General features: G+C 41.8%; 1 protein-coding gene across 2 annotated transcripts in view; it reads right to left on the bottom strand.

Annotated features, from left to right (window-relative positions):
* Positions 1-310: 310 nt before the first annotated feature.
* Positions 311-20,914, bottom strand: part of PLCXD3 (phosphatidylinositol specific phospholipase C X domain containing 3) — a 75,336-nt gene continuing 54,732 nt past the window's right edge. For both annotated transcript variants that reach the window (XM_053932318.1, XM_053932319.1), the window contains one exon: positions 311-467. In XM_053932318.1, coding sequence (XP_053788293.1) covers positions 311-467 — 157 coding nt within the window. The remainder of the gene's footprint in view (positions 468-20,914) is intronic.

Genomic DNA, 20,914 nt, shown 5'->3' with positions numbered 1-20,914 from the left:
CAAATTTCTTGGCACTATTCATAACCACAGAAGACACATGAATCACATTTGGTACCTCATGGAGAACCTGTAAATGGCCTTCTTTTATCAGACACTGTAAACATGTTTAGTTTTGCTCTTCACACTAAACACAAATATGAAAAATGATCATAAATGATGAAAACATTTCCCTTATACCCACCCACTAAAACCCTAAACACCTCCGTGTGTTACAAGAAGATGAGTGTTTTACAATATAATCCTTTTAGAATACAATCTTTCTTTTTTTTCAAATTCTGAATAATGCAACAACACACATATCACAGTACTATCAAGTAGTGTCATCTTCACCTTCATCCAGAGAATAGTTGAGTTTTATGACTGTGCTGATAAAGTCACCAAGTTCTACAAAATCTGCAGTGATAATATTCACACCACTCTCTCCTGCTTTCTGAGTTCGGACCCACTCCATCATTGCAGGAAGAGCCCTAAGGAGAAAAGAGGAACAATAATTACTCATAAATCAGTGAGACAAATGCATCAAGGCAGGATTTACTGACAGTGTCTCCCACTGATCTTACTTGGTTCCTAAGGGAAAGAAACCAAGTGAGACAGGACACAGGTTACTGCTCAAGCTTTTTAAAAACTTTTTTTAATTTTCATTCTCTGGGGAAATAATATGTTGATTGCACTTCAACTTCTCAGTGAAAAAGAATGGATGGAAGATCATGCAGGCTTAGAGTAATTATTGATTTTGCCTAGGCACAAGGCAAAATTGGACCATGGACCAGATACTTTTTGATATCATCTGGCCATATGACTGCAAGGGAATTGCTTATGGAAAAAACTAGTAACACAGAACTCAAGCCATTTGCAAAGCAAGTTTGATACACTCAAGGAAATGCTAAAAATAGTATTTCGAAGAACACAGAAACAACCATGATTCCTACAGTATAAGTACAACATATACCAAAAACCCTTTCTTCACTAGTACTGATACGCAAGCCATGAATTAATTAGACTTAACAATGAGCCAGTGGTTGGTAACTGAAATAGAAAGCATCATAATCATATCAACTCTTTTCTAAGATGGCAGATTTTAATTATGTCAGATCCTTAGCACAGGAATACTGGGGTCTAAAGGATATCTGCCTAACTGTGCTTCTGAGTATAAATAAAATTTTCTGACATTTTTCTGTGCAAATACAAAATAATAATCACAAGAAATATCTGTAAGAAAAATAAAAGGCTCCTTAGTCCTGCTGGGGCTGTGAAGCAGCAAAATCCAGTTTTTAGAAGAAAGAAGTTAACAGAGTTCCAAAAAAAATAGGTATACATTTTTCAGAGAAAGGGTGTTTTTCAGAGAAAGGGCATTTTTCAGAGAAAGGGTAATTGACCATTGGTACAAAATCCCAATGACTGTGACAAACTCTGCAGCAGTCTTTAAATAAAGCCTGGGTATAGCTCCAAAATTATACTTTTGGTCAACCTCAAGCTGCTGAGTTAAATAAAAGAACCTAATGTCTGGGCAGGGCTGCAGTCAGTTTAGATGAACATTGTGTTCTCCCTTTGCTCTAAGCTCTATAAATCTGTGATTTCCCCTAAACAAGCATGTTGTGCAGTCTTTTTCACAGACACAAGGTACATGGAAAATTTTGGTCTGACAGTAATGAAGGTGAACATGTTGACCCCATATCTTCTCTCAAAAGCTTTAGGAAAACAGATATAAAGAAAAGAGAACTATTAGCAGACAGAGATTGTACTTTTCAGTGGCTACTAGAATCAGTCCGTTTGAAAAATAATTTAATACAGAATAAAACCCAAGCAGCTAAAATGATTTTTCTCTGTGATTTCACAGGAGAATACCAAGGTTTTATTTCACCAAAATGTACTTGAATCTACTGCAAGATCCACATATCAGCAGTACATTTTATTTCAGTCATTGATTCAGTATGACTGAAGCACTCGTATGTATGCACACCAGCTCATAAAACCAAACTCAAGCATTCTGCTGCTTATGAACCCAGCCAGCACTTTTAGATGTAAGTTTATGTAATCCTGAAAAGCTGTAGAACTGTAACAGGGCACAGGTCAGGTGTTAAATACCTGGCAATGCCTGGACTGTTTGAAAAGATCTGCAAGCAACCAGAACCAGGACAGATCTCAGCAGAACAGGATAGACCACCAAGGTGACAAAAGCAGCTCAGAGCACCTGTAAACTCCACTGCATCTTCACATCTGAAAGGTACTGCTGAGCTCTGCACAAAGATACAAGGCTGAACTTATGAGATGGCTGTATGTTGCTTTTGTAGTTAATACCATCCTATTTAAGACCAAAGAGTTAGAGGTTTAAAGGTCAACTGATTCATTGTAGGCAGGCACAAATCCATCCTTCCTTCCTTCCTTCCTTCCTTCCTTCCTTCCTTCCTTCCTTCCTTCCTTCCTTCCTTCCTTCCTTCCTTCCTTCCTTCCTTCCTTCCTTCCTTCCTTCCTTCCTTCCTTCCTTCCTTCCTTCCTTCCTTCCTTCCTTCCTTCCTTCCTTCCTTCCTTCCTTCCAAACTTCCAAACTTCCAAACTTCCAAACTTCCAAACTTCCAAACTTCCTCCCTTCCTTCCAAACTTCCAAACTTCCAAACTTCCTTCCAAACTTCCAAACTTCCTTCCAAACTTCCTTCCAAACTTCCTTCCAAACTTCCTTCCAAACTTCCAAACTTCCGAACTTCCTCCCTCCCTCCCCTTCCTTCCTCCCTCCCCTCCCTTCCTTATAACCTTGATGTTTTCCTCCCCCTTGAAGTATAACTAACTTCATTTGCTGTCTTTTACTTGTTCTGAAGCTGGTTCTGATATCATTCTTTCTTCACACCATACAGTTTGCTGTCCATACACTCAGCCATATTGACCAAAATACAATTTTCCTTTTCCTGATGTGTTCTTAGTAAGTCAGACTCCACCAAACAGTCATGCCTCCTTTTGATTTAGGGCTTTCTTCTGAAGTCAGCCTGCCTTGCCATTTCATCCACAGTTGGCTTGGTTAGTTGAATGGGTTATTTTTGTTTTACTGATATTTCACACAGGACGCAGTTGCATGACATTCTGCTCACACATAAATTGCTAGATAAAGTCACGGAAATCTTTTGTTCATGAGACTAAAAAGCATTTATAGATAAGTCAGAAATGAATCACATTATCAAACAAAAAACTTATTTGCATAGCAAAGCTAAATAACACAATCCTATTTTTAAAAAAGATAGCTGAAGAAAAGATTCCACTGACCTTAAAGATTTGATGTAGGCTCTGTAGCTCTGTTAATTTTATTTAATGCAAAAACCATACAGATTATCTCTTCCCCATGTGCCATCCTGAGAGTGGATTACACCAGTGACTCTAAAAACCACACGTTGCTCAGTTTCAGTGTTTATCTCAAACGCTCACAATAATTATTAGAATAAGCCTGCTTTAATATTCCTCAGGGTGCCTTTGTGGTAGCAGTACAAACCTTGTTCACCCTGCCTTGTAATTTCCAAATTGTGCCTCAAACTAGTGATTGTTCTCACCAAGGGTTTTACTCAGGCGAACAAACCACCTACATGACATGGTATGTACTGGGCTCACAAAAGCCTAATATCTATGAAGACATACCATGGTCTTCATAGATATTCTTATGTGGTTCTCTGTCAGACATGGGGGAAGCTTCTAGAAGCTTCTCACAGAAGCCACCCCTGTAGCACCCCCCTCTACCAAAGCCATGCTATGCAAGCCCAACTCATCTTGCTGGGTTGGTAGGAAATGATTTTATGCACGAGCATATAGACAGAAGCCTCTCACCCTGCAAACGGGCATCACTGCCTCTGAGTTAGGCAGGTCCTGGCTCTCCTATGGAGGATATCTTTAGGGTGCCTCTCACAGCTGGTACAGTCCAGCCCTTATGGCCACAATCCCAGTTCTCACAAGGAATCATTTCTAACCCCTACGGGTTCCAAAGCCACCATGTTACCCAGAGGCACATGCACAGAAGGTGCTGCTTGACTTTGCACAGAGCCAGGGAGGAGAGTAGGTGTGCTCCTCCACAAGACCTGTGCCAGGAGAAAGAGAGGAGTCCTCTCCTCTTACCTCACTTCTTGGGGCACTGCTTTCATTCTGCTGCAGTTCCTCTGACCTGGGCTGGAGTTGGCCAGATCTGACACTACCAGCTCACCGCAGCACTGCCCCACAAACCAGCATCTGAAGTAAATTAGTTTTTCCACATCCCTAGTGGAAGTAGAGGGGTTAATGGAACCAGTCATCTAGGGAGGGCAAAGACACAAGGCTGGGGGGCTTGAGTAATGGCAAGGAAGGAAGTGAATGGCATGTTACCTCGATTTCACCATGGATTGAGATCAGTAATCTTGGTGATAAATTTTCTGGCCTGAAGGACTGTGTAGAGTATCTCATTTCTTTTCACAAAGTGGAAGTGAGGAGGTGCCAGACAGCTGGCCCTCGCTGCCAGGATGGTGGGAGCAAAGCCACGTGACTGACTGATGTGAAAGAAACTCATGGGAAGGGCTGTGCAGCCACCACCACCACCACTGCACCTCCACAGAAGCAGACAGATCCATCACCCGTGATGCCCAGCAGCCTACTTGAGTAGCATTTCCACCTGCCAAAGACTGCATGAGAAGGGGGAGAGTACAGGAGATCTGAGTGGTAAGGACCTACCTATGCTGGACAATTCAAAGTCACACAGAGATACTTGATGTGGTTTTCTTCTGAGATCTATGTTTTTATCTCAGGTGGCACCTCACTAGGTTAGTCAGAGGTACTCATAACTTGGGCATGACCTGGGTACAAGTATGGTTTACACCATGACTGCAAGCATGCCCTACAACACCATTCTCAGCTTTTTTTTTTTTTTTGTGGAGCCATGTACTTTCTCCTATAGCATTGCTACAGCAATTTTCACTTACAACACAATAAAATCTAGGCTCAGCTTTGACACTTATTTTATTATCTCTATTTTCCCTGTTCTGCTTGCTTGCTTATATAAGCAGAAATGTGCACATATTTATTTTCAAGTTTTTCTCCTCTTTCAGGAACCATTTTCTGATGCATTAAAGATCTGCTGAGAAATACTGACTTCAACTACAAAATAGGCATAGCCTTTTTTAAAGTTACTGAATATTAAAGACCTCTTTCTCCTTTTTTTTTTTTTAATCTATCAAAGCTCTCAAGTGACTTCAATGGCATTGAATTTTGTTCAAAAATTATAATCAAACATTCAAGTTGCTTCAGTTCAAGCAGTAAAATCATGAGTCCCATTAAAAGCTTTCAGAAAGAAAATATGACCTAATTATTTGTATTAAGATTTTCTTTTAAAAAACTCTAAGGCTATTTTAGTTCAGAAAGAGGGTTGGTTATTTGGTTTTTTTAATGCCTGAGTCATGAAAGCCCGACAGTGTGACAGAAGACTAATGACAGCAGGGCTGTAAGACAGGACCTCCTGTGGCAGAACAGCCGTTCCCCTCTGCAGAGCTTTCACAGGAGAGGAGAAGGAAAAGCAACTTCACAAACACAAAACCGAATGGCTATTCACTATTTAATGAGAGTTTGATCACTAAAGGCAGAGAACACGTTTTATTCTGGAGTGCAGGGAGTCAGTACAACCTAATCCACACTGAGAAATTGGTCCCATTCACAGGGTGTGATGCTGCCGAGCATTAAGTGCCTGTTCCCAGTAACACCAGTGAGAACTGCAGCAGGTCTCCATGCTCAGGGCAAAGTGACATGTGGCATTTCTTCCCTCTCCAGTGAACCACACACCCTGCTCCCTGCAGCCTTTCGCAAATAGGTGTTATGGCTGAACAAAACCAGCACCCCTTTGCATGAGGCTGCGCTTACACGACCCTGACTCAGAGTCCCTATATTCTCTAATTTCCTTGCTGTCCATTCAATTTTACCACTGTCTGCAACAACACTGAATTCATAGCCATAATTCAGCATATGCTTACCTTGGCTTTTCAAGGATGCTGAGACTTCATCGCTCCAGTGGGAGCAGTGGATTTCCTGTGTGTCACTGAAGCATGAAAATCATGACTGGAGAGAACTTTGAAAAGTCATCCACGTTCATCCAGCCCACTTTGAACAGGATCAACTGCACAAAGATCAATGATACAAACCAATCCTGGATCAGTTTAATCTATTTACAAGCCCCCAGCGAGGGAGATGTCACAACGTTTCTGTGTATTTAGGGCAACCCTATATAGATATCCTTGTACATCCTCATTTGCTTCACCTGGAGTACCCAGAAATAATGGCATTGTGGCACGCTGCTCAAGAGTATTCACCATGCCCTCACTCTGCTCCGGCTGAAGATTTGCTCTACATATGTAAATAAATTTCCCTGCAAAGGATGAGCCTTAGGTACCATTCCACACTACATCATTCTACCATAATTTTCTCTGTGGCAAAACTACTTTAAAAGGTCCTCCTCTTTTATATGCTAGTCATTTGTTTCCACTCCCTGATCAAAATTTACAATTCTCTCAGTTGTGCTAATAGACCTGTAGAGACACATGCACATGGAAATGGTCTGAATTAACAGAAACAGAATAAGTGGTTTTGCTTTCCCTCTGTCACTGATTCATTGACAAGTTTTGGTTTGTAACAGGTCCTTGCTAATTGTTGAAATGTGACAAACAAGGAACAAATGAACCAAAGCACAGAGATTTACATGAACTCAGCACAAAAAGGCTGGAAAGGAACTCTTCAGATGCACTTCCACATCTTTTGGATCCTCTTTAGGTAGCAGTAGCATTGTCATAAAATCGGCACCACCAAAGTCAGATTGACACAAACCAGAAAATTTGGGCAACATTGAGTGGAAATTTCTTTCCCTGGATCTTGAGTGGACATTACTGCACATGAGCTGCCATGTTGCAATAACTACCTACATTAATATATAATAACCTTGAATTTATTCTTCTGAAAAACTTGTCTGTAATTTAGTCATCCTCAAGTGCTTTATACAATTTGGAAATGCATCTATTCAAATGACACAGACAAGCATGCTGGGGTCAGATGCATCTTTGAGTGTAATTATTTTAGCAGCATACTCTGCACAGTCACCAAGGGCTAGATGTCTTCCTTCTCAGATTGAACTGGTATTGACTTTCTGGGTTTCATTTATAAAGGGAGATGGAAATGAGCTCAAAAGGAATATTCCTGCCCTCCCTTCAAAAAGTATGTCAGCTAAACTTGTTAAACCTACATCTTGTGCAAAACTGCAATGGGATATTTAATATCTGGAGGTAATTAATGTTCAACATCCCATTTTTTCTTTATTCCCTGTTTTTAACCATTGCATCTAGAGCATTAACTAATAGCATTAGAAATGCAGGCAGGAGGAAAAGGACTCAGTGGACACTGTAGTATAAAAGATCTCTTTATGGAGACAACTCTGGTATCTTGGCTACTCTCTTGGTTAATGCAGGAGGGCACAGAAGAGGCAAAGACAGAGCTAAAGTCTGAGCTGCTGCCATACAAACCATGGTGTTCAGCTTTTACATTATGACTGAAAAAGGCTTGTAAAACATGTAGTTACCCTTGTATGGAAAATACAGAACAGCCAAAGGATTTAGAGGAAAAGTACTACTTGCTATGAAGATGTCTCTGTTCAAAGTCTGGTATTTCTCAGTGATTTATCAGATTAAATTAGATGATCTCACCAACTGCTTCTCTGACCTGGAGCTGTGGAAAGCATTTGACATGATCCTTGTCTCTAAATTGAAGAGACATAGGTTTGGTGGATGGATCACTTGGTGGATAAGGAATTGGCTGGATAGTCACACTTAAAGAGCTGTGGTGAGTGGCTTAATGTCCAGGTGGAAAGCTGTGTCAAGTGGTACTCCCCACTGTATTGGGACTGGTACTGTTTAATATCTTTGCTGGTCACATGGATAGTGGGATTGAGTGTTCCCTCAGCAAGTTTGCTGATGACACTGAGCTGGGTGAGGCAAATCAACACACAGGAGGGAAGGGATGGCATCCAGGGGGACCTTGACAGGCTTGAGAGGCAGGTCTGTGCAAACCTCATGAAGTTCAAGGTCAAAGGCAAGGTTCTGCACATGGGTCAGGTTCTGCACAGGCTGGGGGCTGATGGGATTGAGAGAAGTCCTGCAGGGATGCACTTGGGGGTGTTGGTGGATGAGAAGCTCAACATGACCCAGCAATGTGCACTTGCAGCCCAGAAAGCCAGCCTGAGCTGCATCCAGAGCAGTGTGGCTAGGAGGTGGGAGGAGGGGATTCTGCCCCTTAGCTCCACTGGGGTGAAACCCCACCTGGGCTGGAGTAAGTCCAGAGGAGGCCATGAAGATGATGGGCTGAAGCAGAAGGCTGGAGTACCTCTCCTGTGAACACAGTCTGAGAAAATTGAGCTTGTTCAGCATGAAGAGAAGGCTTTAGGGAGACCATAGAGCATGTTCCAGTACCTAAATGAGGCCTACAGGAAATCTGATTATTCACAAGGATTGTGCCTCAAACTTATTCACAAGGGCATGGCATGACAAGACAAGAGGAATGTCTTCAGACTGAAAAAGATCAGGTGTTAGGATTAGATGTTAGGAAACAGTTTTTTACCATGAGGGTGGTGAGGCACCAAAACAGAGAAGTCACAGGTGTCCCATGCCTGGAAGTGTTCAAGTCCAGCTTGGACGGGGCTTTGAGCAACCAAATCTAGTGGAAGGTGTCCCTGCCCATGGCAGGATGCCCTATGCCCATGGCATAGGATGACCTCTAAAAGGTCTGTTACAACACAAACCATTCTAAGATTCTATGTTAATCAGTTATCTCTTGGAGATCACAAAGTGGTGATCAGGGAGGTCAGAGTGGTGTTCAGCCCTTTCAACCTCTTATAGCACAAACACAAAGTTTGAACACTCATTAACACAGGTACCTGGATGAGGCGTATTTTATCTGCATGAGGCAGCTGGTCCTGCTCCCAGTTCCACATAGAAATCTGAGTGTTTAAGAAACATTTGAAAATTCACATAAATGACAATATGCCTGGAATATGGAAACTGGAACTGGAACTTATTCCACTGTCTGTGAAACAGAAAACCTCTGCTTTACAGAAGAAAATATCTGTCATTAATCAAAGGAACAGCTACAGGTTTGGGGTTTTTTTCATCCCTCATCTTCTAGTTCTTTAAAAAAATAATTATGATTTATTCATACACCCATTACACTTGAATCCCTGTATTAAAGCATCCAAATCAGGTGTTAGAATCTGACAGCAGAGCTGGAACTCCTTTGACACAGATGTATGTTGTAGCCAGTACCAGACCATTCACAGCCAAGGGCTTTTCCCCCACCAGACTTAGCCAAGGGCTCTGTTTTCTCCAGGAGCTGCCATCATGTGTTATCTGGGATCTTTCAAAGAGCTCTCTTGCTGAGGAACTTATTTGGGTACTCGAGGTGTAGAACTGTTCAGCTACCACTCATTTTGGAGTTTCACTGGCTGCTGCTGGCTCATCTCCTTGTTACAAAACTCACATTCTTGAAAATGTAAAAATTGAACGATTCAAGAAAAAAGACAGAGATTTAGAGGGGGAAAAAAAGTAGAAGGTAGTGCATAGAGAAAATATTCTGAAATTTAATGTGGAGTACAATGAAAGAGACTCTACCACATCAAAGGAGGAGGAGTGATTTTTATAAGCATTTAGCCCTGCCCAGAACCTTGAAACACAGATTAATTAGCAGAGTGATTATGAAAATCCCACTTCTGAGTAACAGGAAAAGTTAGTAAAAAGGTATGTAACATTAGCTGAGAAAGCAGAGCAGTTAGCTGAAGGGCAAGGTTTATTTAAGAAACTTCTGACTGCCAGCAGTCTTTCTCTGCTGTACGACTTGTAACAGAATTTCACAGGTCACTGCAGTTTCCACTGACATTGTTGCTACAACAAATCTAAATTACTTAAGTAAATAGATAAAACATGGATTTTTTTTCAGACTAATAGTGTAGCCTGAAAAACTGTTTCTTCACCTTAAATGAAAGTGAATCTCACCAATATTTTAATTCTTTGCTATTGAATACAGAGACAACCAAAAAGTAAAAATCTGCAGATGACTGTTTGCCAGAGTAACTTATTCAGTACATTCCACAATATGTTATTCATAAAAACATATGCAGAATAATTTATATGGAAGGAGAAGTTCAAAAATGCAAGGAAAATAACCAAATTCAAATAAGAGGAAGTTACAGTAAAGAGATGCATCTTATGGTGTTCCCAGGAGTTTAATACTTTCTTACAGTTTAGAATAAAGGTGAAAATGTGCTTTGTTCATGAAACATTCAGCAAACAGATTATGATGAAGCAATCCACCTAATAAAGTTGAAAGGGAAAATTATAAGAGAAAGAATTACCTCCAAAGAAGGGAAATAGTAGTTTTTCATGCCTACTGCTATTTGGACAGCAAGAAACCAAGAATATAGTAAGGGTTTCAGGCAGCACATCCAAGTAACAGAAATTGGGCATAATTACAGCTCTGATTTGAATGACGTTGTGATTAAAACAAGTCAGAAAATTAGATGATGAAAACAAAATGACACAGGAACACACAGTTTTTCAGTTAATTAAAAATATATTAAATGTCTAGCTCATGTTCAGCATAGCCAATTAAACATTCTTTTCTCACTCTTTGGCCTCTTAAAACTGTCAAAACACTTCAATATTTCTAAAACATTAAGGTTGAAATTATCACACATAAATGTTTTCTTACATATTTTTCTCATATACAACTAGTCTTCAAGTTTGTCCCCATTTCACAAATAGAATCAACAACATTCACAATTCTGTTTTCCCAGCACATTTCATTTAGCCTGCAAACTCCTCTCTTCTGTACCTCTCTACACCTGAGGCATTACTTCTTCTGCTTCCTTCTTTCTCCTTTTTTTTCTTCACTAAGCCTTTATCTGCAAGGCTGGCTTTATCATTTCCACTGCAAGGCATATACCAAATGGACTCACAGCACATATAATAAGGATGCTTATTTCACTGCAGTCATGGCCACCTCTAGTGCTGTGGTGCCCCAAAACCCCAGCCTGGTGTCTGGACCACATGCACACACCTATTAACTCCTCCACAAAAACTGCTTCACCTCACCACAGAGAAGGCTCAAGCTGTTTATTATAATTTATACATCTTCTGGCTTCTAGCTCTGGATTCCCACAGCTAAACCATCTTTGTTAATCAGCTGGATCCCAGAGGCACTATCCTCCTAAATAGCATCCTGGGCATTGCTGCACATCATTTACCAGGAGCAGCCTTCCCAGAACTATTTCTCATTCATTCTCCTTAACTTTCCTCACAACCTAGAATTAACAAGCCCAAAGCATTCATATGATAAACCCTTTACTATGCCAATTATAATTATCCAAAATACAGTACCCAGGAGATATTATAAAATAGTCACTGCTCTTTTACAATGAGCAGTGTTTGTCCTGGATACAGCTGGTGGAGACAGGCTCACCAGGTTATCTTTCTGCCAAGGTGGGAACTGTCCTTCTAACACAGACTTCTCTGAGTTCTAAATAATCAGTGGAGTCATGAATGAATACTGCACCTGTTTCCCCACCCCCACGTGGGAGTTCCCATCCCATGTCTCAAGACCAGAGTTCTCCCAGGGCTCCCACAAGCAGACCAGCAGGGAGCAGAACACAGTGAGGTCCTGTCCTCCCATCTCCAGTGACAAAGCTAGTACCATGGTAAGGCACTTCGGTAAGGTAGGTTAGCAGCCACAACATTCTCTTGTAAAATGGTGTCTGGGAGGAACTTGCTAACTAGTGATCTCTGTTCCTCTTTCAAAAGTTGATGAAGCTCATCTTAAAAGCAGTCAGTTTCATCACTCCCACTTTTCCAGCTGGAAAACTTCACTGCAGGGAGCTCTTCTCTCACTTCCAACTTAAATTTATTTAGTCAGCGTATACCTGTTGCTCTTGTAAGAATGTTTAGTCCTGTAGCCTAAACTGTTTTCCCTCACTGGTATTTATTCCCGTGATATTTACAGTGAGTAGGTAATCACAAAACCTCTCAGGATTCACTGTGCCAGGACAGTGAAGACAGTGAAGACAGTGAAGACTGTGACAGACCACCTTTCTCAATGTCTTCAGCAATTCACTCCCTGTTTATCCTAGTTAGTAATCCCTCTCTGCAGCTGTGCCAGTATTATCTACTCAGAACATAGATGACCAAAATTGCATTGAACATCCAAAAAGACATCCTATCATACCTCAAATGGTAGTATCAGCATCTTTCTGTGCATGCTGTAAATGTCTAGGTGCATAACATGAGGATACCACCCTTTCTTCTACATGGTTTCCACCAAGGGCTAAGATTCAGCCAACTATGGGTGACACTACAGCAGCTACCTTGCCTGGCAATCCCAGCTGATGAGATCCTGCCTTATGACAGCATGCTCCCATTGTCATGACCTTACATTTTATACCACTGAATTTCATCTCACTTCTTCTGCAGGCGTATCTTGCAATATGTTACCCCTTAGCTTTCCTCAGTTACAATGGCAGACTGTTATTTTGTGTTAGCAGCAAACTCCCTTATTCTTTATAGCAGAAATCAAGGTTCTTACTGGCAGAATTAAAGACGACCAGGGTCTTTGAGGAAAGCTACCATTTCTACAGTCTGGCACTTCTAACAAGTCCAACTTAATTTCTGATTTCCAAACTCCATTTCAGTCGGTAATACCGACTGAACACTTTACCAACTGCATTATGCATTATTTACCAGCTGCATTGGGCCATCCCAGGTGTGACAAACAGGTCAAGGGAAGTAATTATGCCCCTCTGCCCTCATGAGACCTCACCTGGAGCACTGTGTCCAGCTCTCAGGTCCTCAGCACAGGACAGACATGTACCTGTTGGAGTGGATCCAGAGGAGGCCACAAAGATGATGAGAGAACTAAAGCACCTCGATGAATACAGTATGAGAGAGCTGGGGCTATTCTGCATAGAGAAGAGAAGGCTTAGGGGAGGCACTGGCAGAAATAATATCTGCTTCTTTTATTCTGTTAGATAATTCTGCTGACCTCTGAGCAACCCTTTCTAACATTCATTACTGGCATATTTTGTTATCAAACAATAATAGACATCTTTTCTTTTAACTCAACCGTATAGCCAACAGTCTTGAAAGTCAAGATGCTACCATCAATGGCATCATAACATGACAGACTGCAAAATTCAGATCAGTCAAAAAGCTAAGTCAGACTCTTCCACATTGCATAGTTCTGAATCACTACCTCTAGATACACCTGCCAATATGCTGTCTGCCTTGAGTTCAAATAAACTTAGATTTTAGAGAAGGTAGTTGGGTCATTTAACTTCCATCCAAAATAAAGCAGTTGGATTATTTCACTTCTATCCAAAATAAAGCAGTTGAACTTTCTCAGAGAAAAATTAAGGACAGATTTTGATTTATTTTGCCTGCAAAAAAGTAAAGGACCCTGAAACTGTTAATAATAATGCTGCTTTGCTTGGCTGGTGGTATTCACCTTATAGGTGGCAGATAAAACTGTAGGTTTTAATAATCATGAGAAAGTTAAAATGGATATTGAGAATGGGACATAAAGACTGTCACTTGATCAACTGTGATACCAAGGGGCAGGTGAAGGCTGGATGCTTCGGTGCTAGACATCCACTGTGGTACTAAACAGACGTGAAACCAAGATTCTGAAACCGAGAACCATGAAACTCCAGCATTTCAAAATGTGATTTCGTTTCATATTACAAAGCAAAACAAAAATTCTGGCCTTTCCAGAAAATAAAGTCCATTATCTATTTCTGCATAAAAAAATGAAACATTGTGAATATAGAAACAGCATTAAATGTTGCAATTAAGAGTGTAACATAAATCTAAAGACAAGACAGAATAAATAGAAGTGAAAATCAAAATGTTTTGACATAAAGTATTTTGCTAAAATAGACTTTTCCCTGGGGAAAAACACTGAAAAGAGCATTCCTGGGGTGGGGGGGGGGGGGGGGGGGGGGGGGGAGGGGGGAGGGGAGAGTAGAATTTCAAATACCTGCAGTTGTCAATAAAAAGTAACATTGATGGGGAAAAAAACCAAATGGCTTTGTAATCTCTGGGTTGAAGAAATTCACAGAAACATGCACATGATGTCACATCTTAAAAACTAACAAGTATAGACCAAAATCTTAACAAAGGAAATAAAATATTAAACAATATACCACTGATGTGATTTCAAATTAGCTTTAAAATAAAAAAAATATTTAGTGACTTGGAGCACTCTTACTGGTTCTGATCAGCACTAAAAATAGGCAGACATTGTGAGAAGTCTCATGTTTCCAGTAATACTGATAACTTTTGAATTGATCTCATATTTTATTTAACACGAACTCCACAGCAATGAATATGGTTACTAACCACAGGGAAAAGGTAGACTAAAAAATACATTATATATATTGTAAAAATTTATCAGGGGACTACAGAGGATGCATCAGCAATAAAGTAAAATCCTCATGGAGAGAAGAAAAGAGAGGTACTTGGCTGGGAAATACTTCAGCAAAGAGGTAATGGAATAACTGAACTGTTTGGGTTGAAATGGATCTTTAAAAGTCATCCAAGGGGCACAACTTGTCACTGGTGTCCATCAGGAGGACTCCGAGCTATTAACCACTACACTCTGGATATCTATCCAAGCCATTCCTCATTCATGAAAGTCTACTCATCAAATCCATCTCTTATTTAGATAGAAAGATGTTGTGGGGGACCATGTCAAAGGTTTTACACAAGCCCACACAGATAACATCCCCTGTCCACTGTTGTGGCCACTCCATCATAGAAGCCTGGTAGGTTGGCCAGGGAATATTTGCCCTCAGTGAGACTGTGATGGCTGTCTTGAATCACCTCCCTGTCCTCCCTGTGACTTAGTGTAACTTCCAAAAGGAACTCTTTCATCATCTTCCCTGGCACAGGGATGGGAGGGTGACAGGTCAGAGTTCCCAGGATCCTGTCCAAGACTGAGCACTAAGAGGTTTCCTATTACCATCTGAGTAGCAGTTGCATCTGGACAGTTTTCCTTATCTCCTGTTAATAGGCCCATCAATGTCTTGCCATGTGACTCAGAGATAACACTCTCCAGGAGCCAGTTCTGTTTAACAGGTGATTAAGAACATACCTCGTGACTCAAAATAACATCAGCCCATTGTGAGATGCTCCGCCCAGGGGGAGAAGCTAGGCATTCCCACCTGGATAAATCCAGGGATTTCTAGACAGAAAAGCAGCCTTTCCACAGGTTTCCAAGAAGACACAGCAGCCACATCTGCCACTCCAATAGGACTGCAGCCACTCCAATTTGGACTGCTACCAGCACACTGGCCAAAGTGGGTGTCAGGTTGTATTCTGACTTTACCAGTGGTTTTCCTTTTGTATCATTGTTGTGTATTTTTGTCTTTTATTTTCCCTTTTCCCAATAAATTGTATTTCTGACTTGGAGTCTCTCACTGGTTTTGCTTTCAAACCAGAACAGATCCTCCCTTCTACCCTTCTTAAAAATGGATACAACATTTCCCTTTTTCCAGTTACCTGGGTCGTCACCTGACAGCCATGAATTTTCAAACACCATGGACAGCAGCTTGGCAGCTCCAATTCCCTCAGGACCTTAGGATGCATCTCACCAGGTCCCATATATTTACATACTAGCAAGTTCCTGAAAAGAACACAAATGTGATCTTCCTCTTATAGTGGTTTTCCCCCTTCCTTTAATGCCAATTCACTCAAGCTATCCGGGAAGAAAGGCTGCCAAGAGAAGTCATTCCCTTCTCCATCATCATACCATTGAGTCATGCTGCTTCATCAGCACAAGGAAAAGCAGACCTGCCACCTCAGCCATACATGGTGCCTGAGAGTCCCTGCAGTGGCTCACGCTTATCTTATGGAATACAGACCAAACTGCACATTCATCACAGAGATGCTGCAGTCCTCTTCCTCCAGTAAACTTCTCATACCAGAGGTTGATGGTGGTCAGTCTTGGCTAAGCACCTGTCTTGCACCAAAGACCAGGCAGACAGACCTAGCACACCTCTGCCTCAGCACAGACTGGGGTAGATCAGCTGGACAGCACAACCTCTGTCAGTGTGACCCAGTGCACTGGCATAATGTACGTCAACAGAGACGTTATTTAAGAGACAACATGAGTTCACAAAGTGTGGCCTTTGTGGAGGAAAACACACACCACTTCAACAAGCCGATGTGAATCTGTATCTCCAGAGATACACACTCTCAGAAGAGCTGGGCAGCTGGTGTGCTCAGTGCTGGCTGTTAGCAGGATAGGAATCCAGAAAGTCACTGAGAAGGAATTACAGTAACTGACCCTGAATATCAGTCCATCCAATGCATTATTTCACAGAATCATAGAATATCTTGACTTGGAAGGAACCCACAAGGATCATCAAAATCCAACACCTAGCCCGCACAAGACAATCCCGTCACACCATGTGCCTGAGAGTGTTGTCCAAACTCTTCTTGGACTCTGTCACATTTGGTGCTGTGACCGCTGCCCTGGGGAGCTGTTCCAGTGCCTCACCACCCTCCAGGTGAGGGTGTCCTGATACCCAACCTAAACCTCCCTGACACAGCTTCATGCCTTTCACATGGTCCTGTCAGTGGTAAACAGAGAGAAGAGATCAGTACCTGCCTTTCCATTTCCCCTTGTGATGAAGCTCCAGTCTGCTATGAGATCTCCTCTGAGACTCCTCCAGGCTGAACAAGCCAAGTGAACTCAGCCGCTCTTCATACAGTATCTCCTCTAGACTCTTCAGCATTTTTGTAGCTCTCTTTTGGATACTTATACTTCCAGTTATAAAGGATAAAGCAATGTCCTTCCAGAGCTGAAAAGTATTTTTCAAACAGACCATCTGTATTTCTTATGAGAAATAGCTTAGAAGAAAAAAATAAAACAAACAAATCAGGTGTTCATCATATGGATTAATACTTCCATGGAAGTATTAATGTTCCTTGGACTGCAGAGCTCAAATGAGGGTGCTTTCCCCCAACAAAAAAAACATTTATCTGGATTTATGTCTCTCCTGTTCCAGCACAGCCAGACACTAGCAGTAGTGAAACACTGTCTGATGGAGAGAGGAAGCCAGCAGCAAATGACACTTGGCAAGACAGATCATTATCAGCCAAATGTTCTGAGCTGCAATTAGCAACAGGCTCAGAAGAACTCGTTGATGGTGTGAAAACAGGGCAAGAGGCAAGGCAGTGCTCTTGTTTGCAGTGCCACTACAGTGACCTTGCTCACCTCTCTCAGCTGAGTCCTATCCTTTACCTTCAGCAGAAAGACACTTAACAAACTGGGCACAGACACTCCCTATGCCACATGCTCCTACTCTTCACAGAAACAGCATCAGTCTTGGACAACATACAAGTAGCTTGATGACATTCCAGCAATGAGCTTCAGGATCACCCGTCTGGCACCTGAAAACAGCCTGAAACAGCATCCCTGGGTATGAAACATCCTTTCCTAAATCCTTACCATCTTTAAAGGCTGGTAACATTCTGGCTTCAGGTTTATATTTTCACCCTAATTACCCAAACCCTAACCAGCACCTCACATGCAGCTGAAGTAGAAATGAAGCTTGCTGGGGTGACTATTTGCAATAGCTTAGAGGAAAAAAGCAAATCTAAGTAGAAAGAGCATGTGGGAGGAGAGAGGTAAATAAAGGGGCTAAGGAAAGGATGTGACAACAGTGCTCCTTTAGCAGAGGCAGATCCTCCTCCTGACACGAGGTGGCTAGCACAAGACCCACACAGCTGGAGGTCAGCTGAGAGAGTGTGAAAAGCTGTGAGGAGCCAAGTCCTCACTGTTTCAGTGTTTTATTCAGCCAAAAGCAGGGAACAGAGAGGTGGCCCTGAAGTTGCTTTTCTTTGGTAAGACATGCAAATCCAAGACAAATCATAATGAACTTACCTCTGAGAAAAAAGCCTGCTCAGAAGGAGGCAAGTTTCTTTTCAATATCCACTCAAACCTTGAGAAACAGCAGTGAACACTCTGGACAAAATGGACCGCTTTCCCATTATTCAAGCAACACAGTGCACTACGATACCTGCAGGAATCATTTGGGATTACAGCCTTGCCTCAGAGCAGTAATTTGAACAGGTCTCACTGGAAAAGCAAAGAAGCCAGTTTCAGACATCAGGGTACATAAATAAGTTGGGTGGGAGTGTTGATCTGCTGCAGGGCAGGAAAGCTCTGCAGAGGGATCTGGACAGGCTGGATCGATGGGCTGAGGCCAGTGGTGTGAGGTTCAACAAGGTAAAGATCTGAGTCCTGCCCTTGGGTCACAACAGCCCCAGGCAGTGCCACAGGCTGGGACAGAGTGGCTGGAAAGGACCTGGGGGTGCTGGTGACAGCAGCTGAACATGAGCCAGGGTGTGCCCAGGTGGCCAAGAAGGCCAATGGCAGCCTGGCCTGGATCAGCAATGGTGTGGCCAGCAGGAGCAGGGCAGGGATTGTCCCTCTGTGCTGGGCACTGGTGAGGCCACACCTCAAATCCTGCACCCAGCTTTGAGCCCCTCATTCCAAAAAAAGTTATGGAGGTGCTGGAGTGAGTCCAGAGAAGGGCATGAGAGCTGAGAAAAGTTCTAGAGAGTAAGTCAAATGAGGAGTGGCTGAGTGAATGGGGTTGTTTTGCCTGCAGAAAAAGAGACTCAGCAGTCAACGTTTTGCTCTCTACAAAGCTGTGCAGGTTGCAACATGGTGGGGTTGACCTGCTCTACCAGGCAACCAGCGACAGGACATGAGGAAATGGTCCCAAGGTGCACCAGAGGAGGTTCAGGTTCATCTTCTCTCAAAGGGTGCTTAGGGATGGGAACTGGCTGCCCAAAGAGGTGCTGGAATCACCACCCTGGAAGTGTCCAGGAAACTACTGGACATGGCACTTTGTGGTAAAGTTTACTTGGCATGATGGTATTTGGTTGGACTCAATGATCTTGGAGATCTCTTCCAAGCTTATTGATTCTCAATCCAAGTAAGAAGAGAATAAAGATCCATGGCAGTCCCTCTTTGCTGTCCAGCAGCAAAATTAATGTGTCCATTACCCAAGATCTAATTTCATACTTGATTTACTACACAACAATGTCTGCTCACAGAACTGAGAGTGCAGGGTGCAGGTTTCAATGCCCCACCATGGAACAAATCATGGTAAGGTTCATACTTTGTGCTATAGCTCTGAAAACAAGAATGTTCAATAGGAAAGTGCCTGCATCTCACCATGGCTCCTATTTCACTCTAACTACTTAGTCTCCTTCATATCTTAATACTCTTTTATGATATAATACATTCTGGATGACAGTTGCTTAGCTACAAAAACCCTCAGATCAACAGCTACAGTATTAAAATATTGCCAAAGGTCAAATCCTACTGTATGATCATTCAGCATCTTATAGATATGTCTTTTATTATTTTTCTTAGTGTTTGAAATAATTACTGAAAGACATTTTAATATAATAGGCTGTGCTCTCTAGGGCAACTGTAAAACTCAGGACAATACACACAATTATATCACTATAATTACAGTGAAATTCTTATTACAATCTTTGACAACATCAAGTTTGTGTATTAGACCTAGTCCTCTCCTCCCCCTCCAAAAAAACCAAAAAACATTCCTGGAGAAAAATATTATTATTAAAATTAAAATTGTAAAGGAAAGATCAATAAAAGAAGGCTATATATTCGAAGGATTTGTATTCATGAAACCAGCATCTTTCTAGTGACAGTGGCTCCTTAAGAAAAAATTGCATTGCAACCCACAAACATTACGAAATTCTTAGGGAAAAAACCATATCACATCTGCTTTAACAGAAGAAAAGCATGGGCATTTTTACAGTTTATGCAAATTCTGCATCATACAGAAGGTGATACATCAAGAAGACATTTGGCCTGCCTGCTTTCACAATTTCCAGCCCCCTGTTGCAGTGATCTCTTTGTACAATTGTGGCAACAGTGTGCCAGAATCCCTACTGCTTCCTCTGCATGCTTCATCCAACACATCTCTGACTGTAGCCTGCATGGCCAACTGCTAATTCAGCCCACAAAGGCTACTTGTTTGTAAGCACAGGGATGCATTTAACTAAATTAATTGCAGGCTTGGTGTATCTCCTGAAAATGGATTTAAGGGGTTTCTGTCACTAAGGGTCCTTTGACACCCCTTCCTGTCTTAAATCTTTCCTACCAGCCAAGTGGAGATACCCACTGCAAAAGCTGGGGATATGCAGGTGACTTCTCCAGGGACAGTGTGGATGAATTCTCTCGAGATTGCATTTGAAAGCCCTCTCAGGTTTTAGAGGCAGCTGAGAATTGCTCAAAACCAGCAAAAATTATACAGCATATTCAACATGGTTTTACAAGCTGACAGGATTTTGTTTTGACATTTGTATTCACATCCTACCCCTCAAGGACCGTGGAGCAGTGACAGAAGGTTAAAAATTCAAACTTCCAAACATATAATGAGTATGTTAGTTCGTGCAGAACTGTCCAGTTCTCAGCTTAAACTTTGACAAGGATGTGCATATATATCTACTTATATAGTCCTATAAGTAGACTAGCATGGTTTGCAGCAGTGGTTTGCAGCAGGCAAGAGCAAATACAACACAGAGACATGGACGTTGCCATATCTACTGAGTTTGTATTTGCTTGTTTTTGTGTGAAACATCTTTGCTTTACAGAAAATTATTACCAACTTGAACATCACCTTGTGAATGCATCTGGAAAAGCTTGTTTGTGTAAATCTGTGTGCTCATTTTGTACATTATAAATGAAGAGCAGAAGGATCAACCCATCAAGCCATTTCCTTCACAGTGAGGTAGAAGCAGCTACACAGACCCAGGCCCAACATTAGCAAATGCATTTTCCCTGGGGTCAGCAC

The sequence above is a fragment of the Vidua chalybeata genome, chromosome Z (genome assembly GCF_026979565.1).
Source record: "Vidua chalybeata isolate OUT-0048 chromosome Z, bVidCha1 merged haplotype, whole genome shotgun sequence".
Taxonomy (NCBI): domain Eukaryota; kingdom Metazoa; phylum Chordata; class Aves; order Passeriformes; family Viduidae; genus Vidua; species Vidua chalybeata.
This window is presented reverse-complemented; position numbering and strand designations above follow the sequence as displayed.